Genomic DNA, 22,001 nt, shown 5'->3' with positions numbered 1-22,001 from the left:
ATCTAGCCCAGTACCCTGTCTTCTGACAGTGGCCAATGCCAGGTGCTTCAGAGGGAATGAACAGAACAGGTAATCATCAAGTGATCCATCCCGTCACTCATTCCCAGCTAGGGACACCATTGTCTCACTGTTCCCTTGTCCCCTTCCCCCCACTGTTCGTTGCATTTACCTTTTGTCTAATACATAGATTGTAAAATTTACTTTACCTTGGCGCAGGGACTATCTTTGCATTACACATGTGTACAGCTCCGAGGACAATAGGATCCTGATTCTTGGTTAGGGCTTCTAGGCATTACCACAATATGGACAAATAAGAAAAAACTCTAAGCTGCTCATGCTCCTATTGATGTCCCTGAGAATTTTACCACGTGCTTCTATGGGATTAGTAGCAGGCCCTAACTGGCTCCCCCTCTATTGCCCGTGATCCGAAATATGCCCTCCAGTGAGGTTATGAATTATTTTGAAAATGGGGCAAACAGTCCTAATAACTGTTGATATGAACAACAAGACACCCCATGAAATACATTTAGGCTACAGGTTGATGTTCCAAGAAGACTTGGGAGCCTGGAGTTTGGGATCCAACCAGTTGTAGATGGATATTTTGCCTTGTTAAGTGTATCAACAGAACAGCAACCAAAACTGATGGAAATTCTTAGCCCACACTATCAGATCATATGCGCCAAAGGGGAGTTTGCTGGAGGAGATATTAATACAATCAAGTAGATGTCTGAGATCTTACCATGGACATTACTTCCAAAATACATCATATGGCGCTAGGCCTGAGCCTCAAAGCCACATGCAGATTCAAATATTCCCCAAGCTCAGGAGTGCGTGGATCCACCCATCTTTCTGTCGTGGGTGCTTTGTCTGGCCCCTATCCCTGTAGCAGCTGAGCACCTTTCCATCTTTTGTCCTCACCCCCTCACCACCTTCCATGCTTCAGGAAAGATCTATCGTCCTTATTGTACAGATGGGGAACTGAGTCACAGGCAGGCTATACGACATGCCCAAGGTCACACAGGAAGTCTGTGGCAGAGCAGGAAATTGAGCCTAGGTCTCCCAAGTGCCACACTAGTTCCCTGATCTCTGGACCATCCCTTGCCATCTGCAATAGCCTGCTATAAGGGCAGTTCTTATCGCAAGATTGTTCTTAGACTGGAGTTATGCTGACCCTGGTGTCGGTGTTGGAATTATTCCAGAGCCACCTGCTGTCCAAGTGCTAAGTCAGTGGTCAGACTAAATGAAAGCAGCATAATAGGTCTAGTACGCTAGGCATTTCTTTATATCCAAAGCTGTTGAAATTCATGTGGCTTCCACTGACTCAATGGCCTCCCTTGGTTCCCTATCAGAGACCTAAGGATTTGTCCCCGTTTACATTGCTATCAGCACCCACCTCAAGTATCATGCCCTACCAACCTTCTGATGATGACTGGCAGGGCCTGTCAGTGCCTGACACCCAATAAAGAAAGTTCCATGCTTTGCACCTGCTAACCTGTTTGCTTTGTCTCCTGGCAGTCATGCTGTAATCTTGTTTGGATAATTCATTCTCACAGAAGAAGGATCCGTTCTGAATTCTACATGCCGTGCATTGCTGCAGGGGGAGGAGTAATCTGCCAAGAGTCAGTATGATCTAAATTAAACCGCCATGGAATTGTGCCTTGATGTGGCTGACATCCAGTTCTTCAGTTCACGCCTACCACTGAATGACTCCCAGCTACTATTGGCTGAAAATCCTAGTCCAAACTTTTTGGGACCAGGCCTGTCTCATTATTTGTTCTGCAGAGTGCTAGGGTCCATTCATGACAATCAACACATGCTTATTAATAATCCAATGAACAAGAAATTATAGGAAGTGGCTCACTCCAATCTCATCCCTGCTCTTAGCACAACCTCCAAATCAACGTTCACCAAGGTCCTGATTCAACACTCATTGAACTCCACGGGAGTCTTTCCAATGGCTTCAAAGTGCTTCAGATCAGGCCCCAAATACCTCCCTTCTCTTCTGCCTAACTCCTGAAGTTACATAGGTGCTGACTTCCTCTGAAAATCCAGTAGGGTGAGGGACCCACCTATGCTGCTGCCTGTCCCCTCTAGAGAACAGAGCGATGGCAGGAAAAAAACAAATGGGTCTGTTCCCAGGACCGATCGGTTTTCCGAGAGAAAAGTGCACTGTGCTCACCTTAACCCTTCGAAGGCTGGCGTTCCCCAGCCCAGGCCAACCAAACCAATACCCAGGAGAATATAGGTGGAAGGACTGCAGATCCCCCGGGGGTTAGCACAGACTAGGTAGATGCTCAGCAGTAGCTCTGAGGGGACATTCTCCTGAGGGGGCATGTGGGACACATGCACATTCCTCCCCATGATTGCAGTGTGGGCTGTACGCGGAACCATTACATGGCACCTGTAACTCACATGCAGGGTTAAAGTAAATTTCACGAGTAGAGGGTGCTCTCTTCCCCTTTGCTCTCTCTCCCCTTCCCTCCTTACTCTGACTCCTGCTCATAAAAAGCCTGATCTATTGAAGTGCATGGAGGGGGCCTTCCATTGAGCACAATGGGCTTTGGATGAGGCTCTATGGGCACCTGTTGGAAACGGCTTCCCTTATGTCTGCCAGCTTGCGAAATGCAACGTAGGCAGCCCTCTTGGAATCCCATTGCTGCAAGATGTGTTGCCCCTTACTGGTGGGTGCTGTGCACAATACTAGGGGACCGTCTGCCCCATCTTCTGGAAGAGCCAGTCTGCAATGCTAATAATTGGCTGCACGGTACATTTATTGTCACTTTGGTTTTGCTGGCTTGCTGTTCTGAGCGGGACCATGTCCCGGGGGGGACCAATGGCACAGTTTCCTTTGCCTAGGTGTACAAAGAGAAATGGATTCAGCTCCCACCTGTGACCTGAAAATCCTCTCAGCTGAATTAACAGCATTGAACGGCACCCATACTTTAGTGGCTATTGGGGATTGGCATGACTGCATGATAAAACAGCAGGAAAGCCACCAGTAATTAATGCAACTGGAGAAAGGCAAAGGAGGGTGGACATTGCAGCTGGGTTGCTAGCTATGTAACAGGCCAAAAGTGAGGCTCTGCAGGGAGAGCCAGAAATAATCTGAGGATGGAATGGTCTCACATGCAGCAACTGAAGCTGGCTTTGCGGGCCCAGCATGGGAGATGAAGCCCTCAATCTTCTATTTGGGTTCTTCCCTAACCCTCTTTGGAGAAATATGACATGTTTCAAAATAAGATCCTGGAGAAGAGAAACCAGATTGAGGAGGCAGGAGAATGTAACAATGAATTTAAGGAGAAACAGAGGAAATAGAAAGGAAGGGGTGCAGAGGTGGTGTTGGAAAAGCTCTGGTCTCTGTGACAGTCCCATAAATGTGCAGATGCTCCTCAATGAAAACTACAACAGAAAATGCTTCTCCAAGGCTACTGATCCTAAAGCCCCAGGTCCATGCCTGAGTGCTGGACTAGATGACCTTCAAGGTCCCTTCTAGCCCTACATGTCTATGATACTATAGTGTAGGAACAAGATCGTGGCTCTGTAAGTAATTTTTGAACCCTCGCTGTCTTCTATATTTCTGTAGCTACCAGACCTCTGCTGCACCATATGTTGCTAGGCCTGACATGTTATATGCATTGGATCACTGGATGATTCCCTGTTCTGTTCATTCCCTCAGAAGTACCTGGCATTCATCACTGTCAGAAGACAGAATGCTGAGCTAGAAGGACCATTGATCTGACCTAGTCTGGCCGTTCTTATGTTCAGCAGAACTGTTTGTGAATTTTTCAGGGAATTTTTTTTTCCATAGGAAAATACAGATGCATCAAAACTGAAAATATTCATGGGCAACGGTCGGTTTTGACAAATTTTTCAGCTACATTTTTTTTAAATAAGGTTTTGAAATTGTCGCAGCTTTTCATTTTGACGTTTCCTAAATGAAACGATTCCAGTTTTCCCATTTAAAATTACTTTTTGTATCAAATTTTAAGCTAATTGTAATTATTTTAAAAGTAATGAAAATGGTCACAATCTAAATGAAATGTTTTGATTGACCCAACCAATTTTTGGGGGGTTAGGGGTAGGGGGAGATTTTCAGTTTGTGAAAATTATCCAGATTTTGACTTTTCATCCCATTTTCGGACATAACTGCTTTTTGAAAACTTGAAAATTTTCATGGGAAAACCCATTTCCTGACTCACTCTAACATGGTAAATGCAGTTATTTGGCCTGTGTCCTTCCTTCATATTAGGTATGTTGTGTAAAGAGCGAAAGACAAGACACATCACTATCCCCCATTGAGAAAGGAAGTCTTAAAAAACCTCTGAGCTTCCATCAAAATGTTTCCCTTTGGAGAGAGATTTGGCAAGCTCAAAATCCCATGGAACCTGGAGATTAATGCAGTGTTATCAACTCTCAAGATATTACTATCTGTCTCATACTATCTGATGTTTTTCTGAAAGCCCCAGCTCCTGGAATCATGTGAATATGTGAGAATCTCAGCTTACTTTTAAAAAAAAGTCTCTATCTTTCTCTTGGTAATGGCAAAACAACTTGAAAACATGTCCCACAAAGGCTTAAAGCTTAGAAGATGATTAAACAGAATCCAAAATTAATTATTTGTTAAAATAATATCATGCTGTCTGAGCCACTCTTGTGATTTTGGGCAGGTATGACTCCTGATTTTTGAACATTTTGGGTTGGTGATACTGTCAATGGGCAAAAGGAGCTACAACCCCCACCTCTAAACCATCCTGCAGCCCCTCCGTCTCTAGAGTATGGCTCTGTCTACCTCTGCCGCACCATGCTCTGCTCACCTCCAAGAAGAGCAGACTGCACGGAGCCCAGATTCCTGCTGCTCAAAGTGGCATTACCTTCCACTGTATTGTGTGTCAGAAGGAAGCAGCCTGCATTCAGCAGCTGCTCCTTAGCTCTGCTTCTCTACCAGCTACAAGGTACGTCCTATTCCCCAATCCAGGAAGCCCTGAGCATCCAGAGTCAGATGGAAACCTTCCATGCATAGCAGCAGGCAACATGGACACCACTTCCTTCCTTCCATAGTTTCAGGGTCCTCTCCAGCGAATATCCTCTGCCCCTTCCCAATGCCTTACAACACAGGAAACCAAGGTGCCCTTATTTAGAGAACTTATTCTCCTCTTATTGTACACATGCAGCTCCTATCAAAGTCAGTGGGATATACAGTCACTTAAAGGGAGGAGACACAGATACTTTTGGTCATCTTTTAGATCAGTTTGCCTGTCTTCTGGCAAGTAGGGGCCTGGAGAAACCACAAGCCAGACAGAGCCCATGGAATAACCAGTAACCTAGTGGTCCGAGCACCTGCCTGGGATGTGGGAAATGAAGTTTCGAGTCCCTGCTCCAAATCAGGGACTTGCACTTGGTTCCCCCACATTCAAGGTGAGGACTATCCTGGACTCTCCCTCCCTAGAAATTCCATCCTGGACCTGAGAAACCATCCTTAAGAAATTGTCACTGAAACTGATTCACTGAAAAATTCCCCACCACCTGTAAAAATAACGACATTATGGTTATTTTCATTCCCGAATAAACGCTGACTCCAAGTAGCCATGTCCAAGCCAGGCCCAAAGTCCCCCCAAAGGATGTTCAAGTGCATCATCTTATCTCAGTCCATTTCTATTGCTCAGTGGAATCTCTTTCCACATGACTTCATTTCCTTTTCCATTAGGTCTATGGGCTGCCTCTTCTGGTACTCTCCACCCATCGCAAGGCCTGGCTTAACCAGTCACCTGCAGCCTCTACCTACTCAGGCACAGCTGACCTTCCAAGAGATGTGGCATGTGAGACAGCAGGACTGAGACCCGAATCTGAATTATGAAGGAGGAAAAACAGCTGATGCTATCTGCTGCACTTGAGATCTGCTGGCTGCTAGAGTTAGAGTGGAAGTCAAAAAAGAAAGGAAAGGTTGAGACAGGATAAAAAGTGGAAGTCACATTTTCGTGTTGCAATTTTAATTGCGTTAAAATAAATTTATTTTTCTTCAAACCCCCCAAAGCCAAATCTCAAAGATCTGTAATTTCCCAGCAACTGGGTGATATCAATATCTAATTACTGCATTGGTCATTTTTATTACATTAAATAACTGCATCCCTTCCAAAAAGAGAGACCTGTAATTTGCCACACTCTGTGGCACTGAATTCTAATCAAGATGTTATTTTTTTTTAAGTTGCACTAAAGAAATGAATTCATTCCAAAAGAAGATCTCTAATTTCCCAGTAGCTGGGCCACATTGATTCCTCGTTACAGCGTTATTTCTAATCACATTAAATAAATGTGCCCATTCCAGAAAAAAGCTGGAATTTTCCACCATTGTTTCCAATTACCATGTCATCCCTTTCCTTTCTTAACTAGTTTTTAAGATGTCAACGTATCGGTTGGCCACACAAAAGGATTTCATAGGCTTGCTGCTTCCTAGTGGCTGTATCCATCTGATCATGGCGCGCCTAACTGCAGTGCCCACCTGGCTGCTAATAACCACTCTGACTTGACTTAGGATGTCATAAGGTCTCTAGGTAAGTTCAGCTGAATTGATTCCCCTCCTGCTGTGTATTTTGCTGCCGGCCCATTGCCATCCATTGTGAAGAGTTTGCAGGTCTTGGAGTTCTCATGGATCGGTGTGGACTTTCTGGAGGACACAGGCGAGTTGGTTGGGCTCAGCTGCACGGCGGTGGTGTCCTGCACCGTGTGCTCACTGGTTTCTATCTCGAAGGCCGTGTTACCGGGTTTGATGAGCCCAGTGTTGGAACCTGGCTTGGATTTCCTTGCCCCATGGGCGGGTGGTCTCCGGCTACAGATGCAGCAGGCCCCAAAGAACGTGAAAGCAACCACCAGCAGGATGGGTCCAATGATGATGGGAGGGTTGTTCACGGGGAGGAAAGTCCCAAAAGCAAATGCTCCCACCAGGGTGATGTTGATCCCGGCGAGCATGATGCAAAGTCCACAGGCACAGCAGAGAGCAGGAGATGGGAGCCCCTGGGGCCTGGTCTTTTTCTGGCTAGATTTCTGGGACAAAGAGGTGCTGCTCTTTTCACTGAACATGTTGATACGAGTCTCCCAGGGGACTTTGCACCTTAGTGAACACACATGGCATTGGCGAGACGATCACTGGGCTTGTGCTGCCTTGAATTTCCTGTAGGAGGAGGAAAGGAAGAAAGAGTGTAACTGCTCACTCATTATGTGAAGGGATTACCCAGGGACCCTGGGAGAGAGCAAAGGGCATGAGAGGTAGCTGCCTGCAGGAGACTTGAAGCCTAGAGCAAGCTTACTAAATGAGCCAACCAGAGACACTGAGCATGGGGAGGGAATCACACACAGCTGAGATTCCTTATAAGAGGGCTGAAGCTTTTCTTGAAGGGGAAGTCAGCTCTGGGTTACCTCCTAAGAACTGCTAAATTGATCCTGTGGAGGAACCCTCTCCTTCACTCAGGCTCTGAGGTCAGAGCCAGGCCCCGGGACAGACTCTTGTGACTTAGAGTTTTGCTTTATAGTTAATTTGTCTGAATAGGGGGATGGAACAGCTTCCATATGAGGAGAAATTAAAAAGACTGGGACTTTTCAGCTTGGAATAGAAATGACTGAGGAGGGTATATGACAGAAGTCTATAAAATCATGACTGGTGCTGAAAAAGTGAATAGAGAAGTTTTATTTACCCCCTTCCCATAACACAAGGACCGGGGGGTCACCCAATGAAATGAATAGGCAGCAGGTTTAAAACAAACATAAGGAAATACTTCCTCACACAACACACAGTCAACCTGTGGAACTCATTGCCAGGGGATGCTGTGAAGGCCAAAGGTCTAACTGAGTTCAAAAAAGAAGTAGATCATCTCCTGGAGACAAGGTCCATCAATGGCTATTAGCCAAGATGGTCAGGGATGCAACACCATGCTCTGGGTGTCCTAAGCCTCTAACTGCCAGAAGCTGGGAGTAGACAACAAGGGATGGATCACTCAATAATTTCCCTGTTCTAGTCATTCCCTCTGGAGCACTTGGCACCAGCCATTGTTGGAAGACAGGACACTGGTCTAGATGTACCATAGGTCTGACCCAGTATGGCCGTTCTTACCTGAATAAACCCAGACAGGGGTGCTTACTGGATGAGAAAGCATATAGTGTCTGATTAAAAGGGCCTGAAAGAGGGAGGAGAAAGAGCAGGACAGGGCAGAGGCACCCTGCCCATAAAAGGGTGCCTGGGGGTGGCCAACTCATTTACAGGCCTCTTTACCAGGGCCACAGAGCTTGCATTTCTTACTCTACAGACACCTCACTGTTCTTCTTCAAATCCCTCCTTGAAACTGTCCCCTGCTGCTATGCTTACAAAAAGTTTGACAATGGCTGGGCAGCTGGTTTGCTATGACCTCTGCTCATCATCCTAACCTGGATCTTCTCAATGCCTTCTCACTGTGACCTTCTGTTCCCCTGGTTGTCGTATCCACCTGTTGTCTTTTGTCTTTGACTGACTGATATCATGAGCTTTTCAGAAGAGAGAATGCTCGCTTTATTTCTATTTGTACAATACCGAGCATGGGCTCTTTAAGCTCTAGAGCTACACAAGTTTATAATAAAACCTGCCACTTGTCCTTTTGGAGCAATTTTTAAATTTCATTTTCATGTCTTTCCCCCTTCCTTCTCCCCCCAAAATTTGGTATTACAGTTGATATTTTTTGCATTATTTCATGACACTTAAGTAGTAGTAGTAGTACATAGTATGCCATGTCATATCAAATTATGATATGACAGCAACAAATCACACCAGCATCTCATAAGATTATTTATCGGGCAGTCACATGGTTTATCACGTGCCTTTCCAACTTACTATATGGCTATCCCCTCCATATACATGGCAGACATGCACTAGATATATGATGGAGCAACCCAGGCTGCTCTAAACACTCTAGATTCTTCTAGACGGGCTCTGTCTTCCTGTCTCATCAGCCACAAATTTGACCACTAATAAATTGGCATGAAAGGAACAGCCCACAAATGAAGGGCAAGCAGCATTCAAAAGCCAAATCCTGCAGCCAACCCCACTCACACTGAGTAGCACTTAACTCCAAGAGTAGCTCTGCTGTGATCATGGGAACAGCTCACAAAATATGCTTTCTGATTCAAAACTCATCAAAGTCATGAATTCAAGCCGACATTGCAGTTTGGAGATGCCCATCTTGAGTCACCTAGAGCCTGATTTACTGAGGTGCTGAGCACCTAGAACTGCTGTTGGATGGTTGCTGCAGGTGCTCAGAAAATTTGAAAATCTGGCCCAAAGGGTCAAGTTAAGTACCTAAAAATAAAGACACCCAAAACCAGTTGTCATAAACAAATAGCTAAGGGTTAATGTCTCTTTCACCTGGAAAGGGTGAACAAACAACTTAGGCACCTCAAATCCTTTAAGGATCTGGGCCTACCTTCTCAAAGGTAGCCACTGGTGTCATAACTTTCTTACTCAGATCTGAACCTTAGAGTTTAGAACATGAGAAGCTAGCAAGAAACCTCCAAACTTAATTACCAGCTTGGATCTGATATCGCTGCCACCAACCAGAAAATTCCAGTGTCTGGCTCACTCTGGTCTCCCCAAAACCTTCCCTGGGGGGACTCAAGACTCAGATTCCTTGAGTCTCACAAGGTGCCTAAGTACACCTGACCAGAGGACCAATCAGGAGACAAAATACTTTCAAAACTTGGTGGAGGGAAGTTTGGGTGTGAGCTTTTGTTCTTTGTCTTGGTTCGGTGGCCCTCTCGGCTCTGAGAGTGATCTCTCTATCTCCAGGCTTTCTAATCTTCTGTTTCCAAGTTGTAAGTACAAGGATAGTAAGACAATAGGTTTATATTGTTTTTTTTGTATTTACATGTGTGTAGCTGCTGGAATGTTTTAAATTGTATTCTTTTTGGGATAAGGCTGTTTATTCATTTTTTCCTTTAAGCAATTGACCCTGTATATTGTCACCTTGATACAGAGACCATTTTTATGTCTTTTTCTTTCTTTTTATATAAAGTTTTGCTTTTGAAGGCCTGTTTGGTTTTTCCTCCCCCCTTGTTGAGGCTCGAGGGAATTAAGTCTGTACTTAACAGGAATAGAGAAGGGGGAAGGATGGAATCCCTTTGTTTAGATTCACGGAGCTTGAATCTGTATATCTCTCCAGGAACCCAGGGAGGGAACACCTGGAGGGGAGGAGGGGGAAGGGAAATGGTTTATTCCCCTTGTTGTGAGACTCAAGGAATCTGAGTCTTGGGTCCCCCCAGGGAAGGTTTTGGGGAGACCAGAGTGAGCCAGACACTGGAATTTTCTGGTTGGTGACAGCGATATCAGATCCAAGCTGGTAATTAAGTTTGGAGGTTTCATGCTAGCTTCTCATGTTCTGAACTCTAAGGTTCAGATCTGAGTAAGAAAGTTATGACACCAGTGGCTACCTTTGAAAAGGTAGGCCCAGATCCTTAAAAGATTTGAGGTGCCTAAGTCCACCATTTGGGTGCCACTGACATTTTGCCGCTCAGCTGCCATCTTGCCCACAGGGCATCTACATTTCCACTGCACAGCGTTTTCAGAGCCAGCTACACCCTGGCACCACCCCACAGCTAACGAGCTGCTCGGTGCCCTCTCTCATGCTGATGCTCCAGAGGCCTGGGGATGTCTCACCAGTGGGGCACGATCCTGTAGGCATACTCTGAGCACAGCCAAGATCTGTTATTTGCCTGCCCCCCACAGCAAGTGGGCCAGATGCAGGGCACCAAGAGGTGAGGGGGCGGGGTGAATTGGGATAGCATAGCACTTGCACAAGAGACAGCTGGAGGCACAGGGAAATGTAGGGAGTGTGTCAGTGAGGTATTGAGCATGAGCAGGAGAAAAGAAAGACACTTGGTGACTAGGGCATGAGCTACCTAAGCAGCTGACCTTGCTCAGGTGCGTGACTTCAGTAGAGGGCCTCTGGCTGAAGAACCTGAGCTGAAGGAGGTGCCTATCTCTGGCCCGTCAGCCAGGTGCACCTGGGTATACTAGGCCAGAGGAAGCTCTGCCAGATGCCTGGGTGCAGGTTTGGTGGGGGAAAGTTTTGCTTTATTATGCCCATGCAGGTTCCGGGATGTCTGAGGAGGCTGTATGTGCTGTTCAGCTTCCTGGGTTCATCAGTGATCTCCCTGGATTCCAGAGAATCATAGAATATCAGAGTTGGAAGAGACCTCAGGAGGGCATCTAGTCCAACCCCCTGCTCAAAGCAGGACCAACCCCAACTAAATCATCCCAGCCAGGGCTTTGTCAAGCCTGACCTTAAAAATCTGTAAGGATGGAGATTCCACCACCTCCCTAGGTAACCCATTCCAGTGCTTCACCGCCCTCCTAGTGAAATAGTGTTTCCTAATATCCAACCTAGACCTCCCCCACTGCAACTTGAGGCCATTGCTCCTTGTTCTGTCATCTGCCACCACTGAGAACAGCCGAGCTCCATCCTCTTTGGAACCTCCCTTCAGGTAGTTGAAGGCTGCTATCAAATCCCCCCTCACTCTTCTCTTCTGCAGACTAAATAACCCCAGTGCCCTCAGCCTCTCCTCATAAGTCATGGGCCCAGCCCCTAATCATTTTTGTTGCCCTCTGCTGGACTCTCTCCAATTTATTCACATCCCTTCTGTAGTGGGGGAACCAAAACTGGACACAATACTCCAGATGTGGCCTCACCAGTGCTGAATAGAGGGGAATAATCACTTCACTCAATCTGCTGGCAATGTTCCTACTAATGCAGCCCAGTATGCCATTAGCCTTCTTGGCCACAAGGGCACACTGCTGACTTATATCCTGTTTCTCATCCTCTGTAATCCCCAGGTCCTTTTCTGCAGAACTGCTGCTTAGCCAGTTGGTCCCCAGCCTGTAGTGGTGCACGGGATTCTTCCTTCCTAAGTGCAGGACCTCTGCACTTGTCCTTGTTGAACCTCATTAGATATCTTTTGGCCCAATCCTCCAATTTGTCTAGGTCACTCTGGACCCTATCCCTACCCTCCAACGTATCTACCGCTCCTCCCACCTTAGTGTCATCTGCGAACTTGCTGAGGGTGCAATTTGTCCCATCATCCAGATCATTAATAAAGATGTTGAACAAAACCATTCCTAGGACTGACCCCTGGGGCACTCCACTTGATGCCAAGTGCCAACTAGATATCAAGCTGTTGATCACTACCTGCTGAGCCCGACAATCTAGCCATCTTTCTATCCATCTTATAGTCCATTCATCCAATCCATATTTTTTAAACTTGCTGACAAGAATACTGTGGGAGATGGTAACAAAAGTTTTTTAAAGTCAAGATATATCACATTCACTGCTTTCCCCATATCCATCAGTTTACCGATGAACTCAGGAAGCTGATTAGCAGATACCACCTTCTCAGCCGCCCTGGAATCTGCATGGGACATAATCAAAACTCAGGTTCCTTTTCAGGAAGAGACACTGCTGCAGCTTTTCCCAGGTGGGTTGGGGTCTGGGGAGGGGTAAGTTGGGGAGGCACTGCACTCCTCCAGACAAGTGGGGAGGGGCTCGGGGTTTCTCTGGGCGGAGGGAAGCTCTGGCCACATGGGGGGCAGGGGGTCTCTGGGCTCCGGCTATGGAGAGATGGGGGAGTCTCAAGGCTCTGCCCTGGTGGGGAGGCATGGGCAGAAAGAGCGGAGCCAGGTCCTAGCCTCCCTGAAGGGGGACTCCACCCACTGCCCATTTGCACCACGTCAGCTGCTTAGGTGCCTATGCTCCTCTTCTCTTCCTTCCCTGGCATTTCATTCCTAACTAAGCTAGGCAGCTCCCTGCTTAGCTGACCAGCTTCTGAAAATCCCTTCGGTAGGCACCTGGCTCTGCCCATGCACAATAGAGTCTGGGTGCCTTGCTGGGGGCTGAGCACTCCACCGGGCACAATGCGTAGGTCTCTTCAAGGATCGGGGTCTAAGTGATGCTCAAGCTCACACAGGAAGTCTGTGGTGGAGCAGGAACATGAACTCAGGTGTCCAAAGCCCTAGGCTATGTCCCTGATCAATGGACCATCCTTCAGCCAGTAAAGTCACAGTAGATAATTAAAAGAGGCATGATTGGCTGATTTAGATCAGGAGGTATAACATATTCCCACAGGGTGAATTCCATTGAATAACACTCAGTTCCTGCTTAAATAATTCTCCCTTCCTGCAGGGAAGGTGAGGTTATAATATTAATGGCCCCTAGGCCACAGAACAATGTCAGACAAGGAATTTCACTCTCTAGAAACCTGGGTATTACTTGATTCCAGTCCTGGACCCCACCTAGCCCTGCTTATACAACTAAGTAGCAAGCAGCAGCACCTCCTGTGGTCTGTCTTGGGCAGAGGGCTGAGTGCAAGAAGTGCCAAGACAAGACCCTGGAGTTCTAGTCACACATGGCAGAACAGAGGAGGATTAGGGGTTTGTGGGGCCCTGGGCCAGGGCAAGTAGGGGTCCTCCCCACCCTTCCCATGGTGCTCCTGCTGGGGAAATGGGGCCAGGATGCGGGGGCTTGCCCCACTCCACCTCCCTCACTCATGCCCAGTGCTCCTGCTGGGGAACAGGGCAGGGCATATGGGCTTGTTCCATTCCCCAGGAGGAGCTCCAGGTGGGTGGGCAAAGCAGGGCAAGCCCCTGTGCCTCAATGCCACACCCCGGCAGAAGTGCCAGGTAGGCGAGTGAAGCAGGTCAGAGTTTGGGGCAACCATTTTTCTGGGGGCCACCAATTGTCTGGAGCCCCTGGGCATGGGCCCCATTGGCCCAGTGGCTAATTCACCACTGTGGGAGAGCACTTCCTTCCAGAGGTTGGCTGCAAACTCAACAGTATCATGGTCTCTCCATCTCACCTCCTTTGCTTCTGAAGTTCTTCTCCCTTCTCTCATTCCAAATCATCTTCATAGTTGTAAATCTGATCTCAGACAGAGCCACTCTGGAGGGGTGGGGAGAGAGTTTTAGCTGCTTAGTAAAGAACACCTTGGAATTTACACTATTTCATGCTCTTCAGGGATCCCTTTGGGATGAGAAACCTGGCCTGAGTTAATTCCTGGAGAAGTACCTTCTGGACTAGATCTGGGACTGGGGAACACAGTAACTGACATAGCACAGAGCAGGCTTCATCTGCAAGACCCAAGAGTCACCATCATAATATATCATAGTGTCTGGCCAAAAAATTAGTAAAGAAACAAAAACACCCACAAATCTGACTACTGTGTCACCCAAACGTTTGCTGCATTACTAACACATCTGCAGAGCCAGCTGAATGTTTTTAATACAGTTTCCAGGCTGTGAAGTATTCCAGAGCATCTAGCAGAGACAAGCTCCTCTTTTGTGTCCCATACTAGAAATTTGTTGCCCCTGCTCCCCACCCCCCAATCATTGAACCTGCAGCGAGAGTCCCCTTCTCTCAGTGAGACATCGGCTGGAGGTGGGGCACCTTGCAGGACTGATTCCATGTTCGGTGCAGAGGTCTTTTTGCCAGTGATTATCTACCCCACCTCAACTGCTAGAAAAGGACCTCATCCTCCTGGATTGAACTAACCTTGTTATCTCTAGCCTGATTCTTGCTTGCATATTTATACCTGCCTCTGGAAATTTCCACTACATGCATCTGACAAAGCGTGTATTCACCCATGAAAGCTCATGCTCCAATACATCTGTTAGTCTATAAGGTGCCACAGGACTCTTTGCTGCTTTTACAAATCCAGACTAACATGGCTACACCTCTGATACTACCCCAGTGGTCTGCAAAGATGCCCCAGCCACAGAAACACTTGGTGGAGAAAGAACAACTGGCCCCGTTCAATAGCCACAACATGTGAAACTTACAAGAATGTCAGTGGGAGTTCCATCTCAAAAGGGGATTCAATGGCTGGCCCTATTTTCTCTGCAATCCATTTAACTGGTGTTTCTATGGGGCATTCTGCATTGCCTGGGAGTAGCCAGCATTTCATATACTTTCAAGCTGTTTTGTTTAGACAACTAACAAGACTTGAAATCAAAACCTGTCTCTTTCCAATTCTGAGGGGCTTTCCAGGATTTGATGGGTGAGGGAAATTAAATGGACGAGGGGTGGGGTATAGATTTTTTCACCTCCAGATTACTAGATCAGATTCATCCCAGATAGCAGCTGATGTTCAGTCAATAGCAATGTGAAGTAACTTGGTGGCTTCAGTCCACATACAAACAGAATTTACCACTCCTCCAAGCAGCAGACTGATCCAGACTAGAGCTGGGTGAAGTTTTCCATCCAAAACTTTTTTCAGAGAAAAAGGAAGATTCAGCAATACCAAAACATTTCACAAATTTGTGTCAATGTCACCAAATTGTTTGGGTCAGGAAAAAAAGAAAAATAATTGTAAAAAGCCCCACAAAAGATATCTGAAAAAACCCAGACATTTTTTAAACAAAACATTTTGACTTTTCAATGCAAAATGACTTTTCATTTTGAAATTTCCTTTAATTTTTGTTAATTAAAAATGTTAAAAATGCTCAAAGTCAAAGTCGATCCAGGCACTTAATCCCACCTGAAATGAAATCTGCTTTGATTTTTCTATTTGACAGAAGTTTGGAAATATTTGGGGTTTGGTTTGACTCGAAACATGATTTTTTTTCAGAATTGCCAATGAACCAAAAAAAATCCATTATTCACCCAACCCTATTCCAGACTCTCTACTGTACAATCTGTACTGTACTGTACCCTTTCTGCATACAATAGGCAGGGGATCGCAGACACTGGATCACCCCAGCAGTGGCCCCTAGAGTGCCAGGTTATTTAGAGATGGCACAGAGTCCCCCCACGCCCCCTTTGGGTCTGATCCAAATCCCATTGAAGTCACTGGATTTTCAATCACGATCTTGGGGGCAGAGGCTACAGATGCCCATTTGGCTACTTTATTGGCACCGTTCCCAATAGGGACACTACAAGCCTGCACCTGTAAAGATCCACAGAACAAGAAATCAGGGTTGGGGGGTCCTGGGCAGCTGATGCCTCCACGTTGCCAGGGAGAGCCAGGCAGAGCAGCATCCAGTAGTTACTGGAGGGATGGCAATTCAGGAAGTACAGCCAAAAGAGGACCAAGTGATAGAATCCTGCAGCCACCTGAGTGGTCCACACAAACTCTTTAGATCAAAAAGTCAGCCCCTGGAACTGTCTAAGCAACACAGACTCGGGCTTGCTACTGCTACAAGACTCACCATTCACCTCATCTTGCTCCTGACTCCTTCCTTCAACCCCAGCCTGGCTTGACCTTGGTACCCATCTCCTGACTCAGATTGACACCTGCCTTTGACCCCAATCCAGAGGACATTACTGTGCCAGCCACCTTTGTCCCGGTCATTACGTCACCAGCACAAAGGCCTTTGCATGGGAGCAACTGTCCCCTGAAAGACTAAATCACGGAACTGCTATGCTATGTTGGGTTTACTCAGTCACAACGATTCCTGGTTCCCACCACACAACATTCTGTCACACTGAAGACATGCTTAGCAATCTCTGGGTATTTTAATTCATCCTCTGTAGAATAATTTGGGATGGATGAACAGCCACACTTGCTCTGCTTCCAGGAGCCTGAGGCCTTGGGATCTCAATATCCCACGTTAATGGCCACCCCTTGTTACATTGGCTAGACCAGGGGTCGGCAACATCTGGCATGTGGCTAACCAAGGTATACACCCTGGTGGGCCAGGCCAGTTTGTTTACCTGCCGCTTCCACAGGTTCAGCCGATTGCAGCTCCCACTGGCCACAGTTCAGTGCTCCAGGCCAATGGGGGTGGCGGGAGACAGCGGCCAGCATATCCCTCGGCCCACGCTGCATGCCAAAGGTTGCCAACCCCTGGGCTAGATCATCCCTGCTGCGGGATTCTCCAGGAAGGCAGTTGCAGTACACAGCAGAACCTTGGGCTGGTTGGGAAAGATGGGCTGATGTGTCTTATTTTCTCGGTACAGTGGTGTCATAAACAGATAGCTAAGGGTTAATGTTCTTTTACCTGTAAAGGGGTAACACCAGTAACTTGAAACACTTGACCAGAGGACCAAACAGGAAACAAGACATTTTCAAATCTGGGTGGAGGGAAGTTTGTGTGTGAGTTCTTTGTTCTTTGTCTTGGGTCTGACCCTCTCGGCTCTGAGAGTGATTTTTCTATCTCCTGGCTTTCTAATCTTCTGTTTCCAAGTTGTAAGTACAAAGATAGTAAGACAATAGGTTTATATTGTTTTTTTGTATTTACATGTGTGTAGTTGCTGGAGTGTTTTGAATTGTATTCTTTTTGGATAAGGCTGTTTATTCACTTTTTTTTCCTTAAGCAATTGACCCTGTATATTTTCACCTTATACAGAGACTATTTTTAATGTATTTTTCTTTCTTTTTATAAAGCTTTCTTTTTAAGACCTGTTGGAGTTTTTCTTTAGTGGGGATTCCAGGGAATTGAGTCTGCAGCTCACCAGGGAATTGGTGGGAGGAAGAAGTCAAGGGGAAAATCTCTTTGTGTTAGATTTACTAAGCCTGACTTTGCATACCCTCTGGTGAAGGGGGAAGAGAGATTAGTTCTCTCGGTACTTGTGTTTCCAGGACTGGAAGCAGGGAATCTCGTAGGGTCGTCCAGGGAGGGGAGCCTGGGAGGAAGTAACCAGGAAACAAGGGGAGGGGGTTATTTCCCTTTGTTGTAGGACTCAAGGCATCTGAGTCTGGGGGTCCCCCAGGGAAGGTTTTGTGGGGACCAGAGGGTATCAGGCCCTAAAAATTCCTGATTGGTGGCAGCTCTATCAGATCTAAGCTGGTAATTAAGCTTAGGGGAATTCATGCTAACACCCATATTTTGGATGCTAAGGTCCAGATCTGGGAAGAAATGTTATGACAAGTGGGCCAATCATCAGTTACAATTTCCCATTCATGCTGTAAGACAGTGCAATCTTGTGGCCACAGTAGAGATCACCCACTTCTGGATCTGTGTGAGCCAGTTGTTTGTTTAATATGGACAATGGAGGGTCAGATAAAAGGGTTTATACTGTACTTAGGAGGAGGTGAATGCTAATTCCCACCTCCAGGCCCAGCCCTTTGAAGCTATGCCCTGAGAAGAAACCCACTGTCTGCAAGTTACCTGTTCTCCAGGTACCAGGATCAAAGACTCAAAAAGTATAAACAAGTGACACAGATTAATGGGCATCTAGTTCTGAGCTAACAGCTGTTCTGAACTTGTAACCACAGAAAAAAAGCCCAGGGTGGAATTTGAAGGACTGATTCCTACCAGAACCCTTGTTGGAGTTGGGGTGATCTCTGGTAAACTTGTTAGCATGTGTGTAGGGTTTATTATTATTCATTATTTTAATATGTTTTCCTGGTCATGCTTTTGCCTTAAGAATAAATGTGCTTCTTAGAAAAGCTGTGTGGTCACTTCTAACTGTGAGAGATTAAACTGGTTATAGCCTCCAAGGAGAAAAGCAAAGCAAACTGGCTGAAGCAGTCTGATTTGCTGGGGAACTCGCCGTGCAGGCAGGGAACTGTGTGGCCTAGAAAATCCCCAGGAGAGGGAGAGACACACGTCCCCACTCGAGCAAGGTGAAAGCTGGGAGCCAGAAGCCTAAAAGTGGGTGCCCTTGCTGGGCCATAGAGAAGGAAATACAGGTGCAGTTGCCCTGAACTGTGACAAATAGCAGAGGGCTTTGTACGGTTGATCATGTGCATGTACACTGTTCACTTTGCTCTGCCGCCTTCCCTGCTCTCAAGCTCTATTAAAAAGATGGAACAAAATCAAAAACGATTGGGAAATAAATGAGTGGGCTTCAGAAAGCGTTGCCTGGCATTAGAAAAAGGAACGACCTGATTCAAGATTTCAAGGCCAGAAGGGACCATTCTGGTCATCTGGTCTGACCCCCTGTATAACACAAGCCACAGAACTGCCCCAAAATAACTCCTAGAGTGGATCTGTTGGAAAAACATCCAATTTTTAAAAAACTGTCTGCAATAGAGAATCCATCACGACTCTTGGTAAATCATTCCAATGGTTAATTACCCTCACTGTCAAAAATGTTCACCTTATTCCCAGTCTGAATCTGTCTAGCTTCAACTTCCAGCCATTGGATCAGCATAGACCTTTCTCTGCTAGATTGAAAAGCTCATGAGCAAATATTAGTTCCCTGCATAGGTACTTTTAAACTGTGATCAAGTCACCACTTAACCTTATAAATATGCCACCCCTTTAGAAAGTAACCCAGGCAGCCTGGAACAGTAGAGAAATAAATCAACCTTATAATCGATTGATCCACAGAATGAGAGCACCCTTATTTTGTTTTCTAAGGCTGTTTTCCCTTATATCGTAGGCAGTACCTACATGCACAGAGAGTCTGGTCCAAAGCCCATTGAGAGCAATAGAAATCACCACTGTGCCAGACCTATTTGTAGACACCCTACAACTTCTGTAGGCTCTCCCTTCACCTAGCTGTTTCTGCACTGCCCTTGCACCAGATAAGGTTATTCATTTTGAACTGATCACTCTTCTGAAATATAAGACTTCATCGTGGGAAGGGAAGGGATCTAGGCAGACCTCTCTGCTTTTTACTGTTATTGTTGTGGTTGTCATTGTGTGTGTGTTGGGGTGGCAGTTGTCTAATACATTTCTCAGTTTATTCTGCAATACATTTTGATTAAGCTGTAAATGTATAAATGTAAAGACTAACTAACTGCAAAGCAGAATATACAGGAGAGGAACCTTCCAACCTAGGAATGGTTAAATACATTCTCCAGGGGATTAATTATAAACCAACCAAAAAATGTCAAAGCAAAGAACCAAATCCATCTCAAATATAACTCCAGTCTAGTTAATGGAGCTAAAGCAGGGACGAATTTATCCAGCGTTTTCAGAGTATAATTTTTGGATAGATCCAAAACGTTCACACAAAATCTAAGCAAACTCAGCTGGAGTGGGGGAAAAATATCACTCATTCAATCACTGACGTCCAACCTGTCTAGATTGACTGAAGCAATCCACAGACACATTTCTGAAGGTGGGATTCTTCAGTGGTGTGAAAGAAACGTGTTTAAAAGGGTCAGGGGGAAAAATCAATTAAGTTCTGTACAGTCAAAATTGTCTTCATCTAGCCGGCAGAATCCAAGCTGAGTGTAAAAGCAGGAGCCCCTCCACACACACACACACACTCACACAAACACACCCAAAGTGCAGTGAAACTCTCCAGCAATTCTCCATTGCCTTGGAAGCCGAAGAGAACCACTTACCTGGGCTTGAGTGGGAACTCAGGGCTGGCAAGAGGCAGCAGGTTCCCCCCAGTCCTCTGGTTTAAACAACTGAACAGAAGTGCCTGGCAGGAGCAGAAGAAGCTGCAGAGAAGCCCCAGGGAGCAGCGATCCACCAGCCGCACACCCACGGCAGAGCCTTCCCACGCGTGGGGCTCCCTCCTGCCTAGCTGCGCCCTCCACCCCACGCCTGGGAAACTTTGTCCGGGCTAAGCCACTCTCAGCGCCCTGCCCAGATTTCTCCCCCCAGTCCTTTAGCAACCTGCACTGGGCGAGGGGGAGCGCGGATGTGCTGCCCACCGGCCCCTCTAGCTCCTGCTTCCCCTAAGGATGCCACGGCTCCTCCTATGGTTCGCCTGCCCCACTGGGTCCTCTCTGCATCAGCACCAGGCTCTTCCAGAGGCAGGACCAGGGCTCCCCCGAGCCATGCTGCAGCCGCGGGGGGGGGGGGGGAAGGCCCTCTGGATCTGGCTGCCTCTGCCGCGGGTAACGCTCTGCCTACAGCATCTCCCCTGCGCCTGGTACCTCGGGCTGCCAAGCCCCCCAGGACGCCTCTGCCTCCGCGGAGATGCCGCTGTCCAGAGCTGTGGTGCTGAAAGCAGCGGCAACCCCTTTTATTTGTAAAGCTGCCTTCCGGAGCTTGGCCGCTAGGGGCAGCCTGGAGCTTTCCTCCAGGGGAGGGGGATGGCGGGTGGGGGGAGACTTTGATTCTTCATTGCCTAGGGAAAGTGCCTAATTGCAAAGGGTAAGATCCAGAAGGGGGGCTGTGGACTCCCCAGAAGCAAGGAATCCCTTGTAAGACACGCAGTCCGCTGTGCCAGTGCCCGATCTCTTAAAAGATACGTCAGTAATTTAAGGAGGGGAAAGACATTCCAGCCACAGATCCCCAATGAAATGTCCTCTCGATGTGACATTTCCCTCCAGTTTCCCTCCTGCAGGCTGACTCGCCTAAACAGGAGTGAAGGCCAGATTAGAGGACGTGTAGTCAAGTCTTTGTATGGCGGGGGGGTTCAGAGGTGGTGATCTAATTGGCTCCAGCAGGCTTTGTGATACTGGATAGATTAAAGTGAGATCAGAGCAGGGAAATAATCACAGGCTGGTGTGTGATGAGGAACAAGGAAGGAAGGAAAACCTTGGCATGCCTCTGAGAAAGAGGAAAGGGGACATATTTGTCATTTGCAAATGCATCACCATTCTGCATAGTGGGAGAGTATTTACTTTGAGGGCCAATTATGTTTAGTCACTGTCTAAACTCAAGATTATTATTCACATCGTGAATAATAGGACCCCATTGTGCTAGGCCCTGTACAAACACACAACAAAGAGAGGATTCCTGCCCCCAAACTATTTAGCCCTCCTGCTGGAAGTGGTTGTCAGCAACTGGCTCACCTGCACCCACGGCCTCTAAGTGTAAACTAGGGCAACCCAAGGTTTGCAATGAATGAGCTAATCAACAGGGGTAAACGTCTCTTAGCTCGATCAATGCAAATCTCTGCATGCCCTTAGCTCCACTTTGGGTACATCTACACCACAAAGTAGGGGGTAATTGTAGCATGGGTAGGCACAGCTATGCTAGTTTTAATCTAGCTACTGTGGGTAACAATAGCAGTCAAGATGCGGCAGCATGGACCGCAGCATGGGGTAGACACCTGAATAAGTACCCAGGGTCCCCACCAATCTTGTTCTGGATGGTTAGCCTGGACTAAATCCCATGCTGTCCTGTCTTCACTGCTATTGCCATC

At 46.9% G+C, this 22,001-nt stretch overlaps 1 protein-coding gene across 2 annotated transcripts; it reads right to left on the bottom strand.

Annotated features, from left to right (window-relative positions):
- Positions 1-4,087: 4,087 nt before the first annotated feature.
- TMEM275 (transmembrane protein 275) lies at positions 4,088-20,545 on the bottom strand. 2 transcript variants are annotated; one of them, XM_030572855.1, is made up of 2 exons: positions 20,242-20,545; positions 4,088-7,165 (listed from the first exon to the last, which is right to left on the bottom strand). In XM_030572855.1, exon 2 carries the CDS (start codon positions 7,072-7,074, stop codon positions 6,526-6,528), a length of 549 nt encoding a protein of 182 aa, XP_030428715.1. In that variant the 5' UTR covers positions 7,075-7,165; positions 20,242-20,545; the 3' UTR covers positions 4,088-6,525. The 2 variants fall into 2 exon arrangements, with proteins under 2 accessions (XP_030428715.1, XP_030428716.1); XM_030572856.1 differs by lacking the exon at positions 20,242-20,545 and adding an exon at positions 13,861-13,902.
- Between the last annotated feature and the right edge of the window lie 1,456 nt (positions 20,546-22,001).

Source organism: Gopherus evgoodei, chromosome 8 (genome assembly GCF_007399415.2).
Source record: "Gopherus evgoodei ecotype Sinaloan lineage chromosome 8, rGopEvg1_v1.p, whole genome shotgun sequence".
Lineage (NCBI taxonomy): Eukaryota > Metazoa > Chordata > Testudines > Testudinidae > Gopherus > Gopherus evgoodei.
This window is presented reverse-complemented; position numbering and strand designations above follow the sequence as displayed.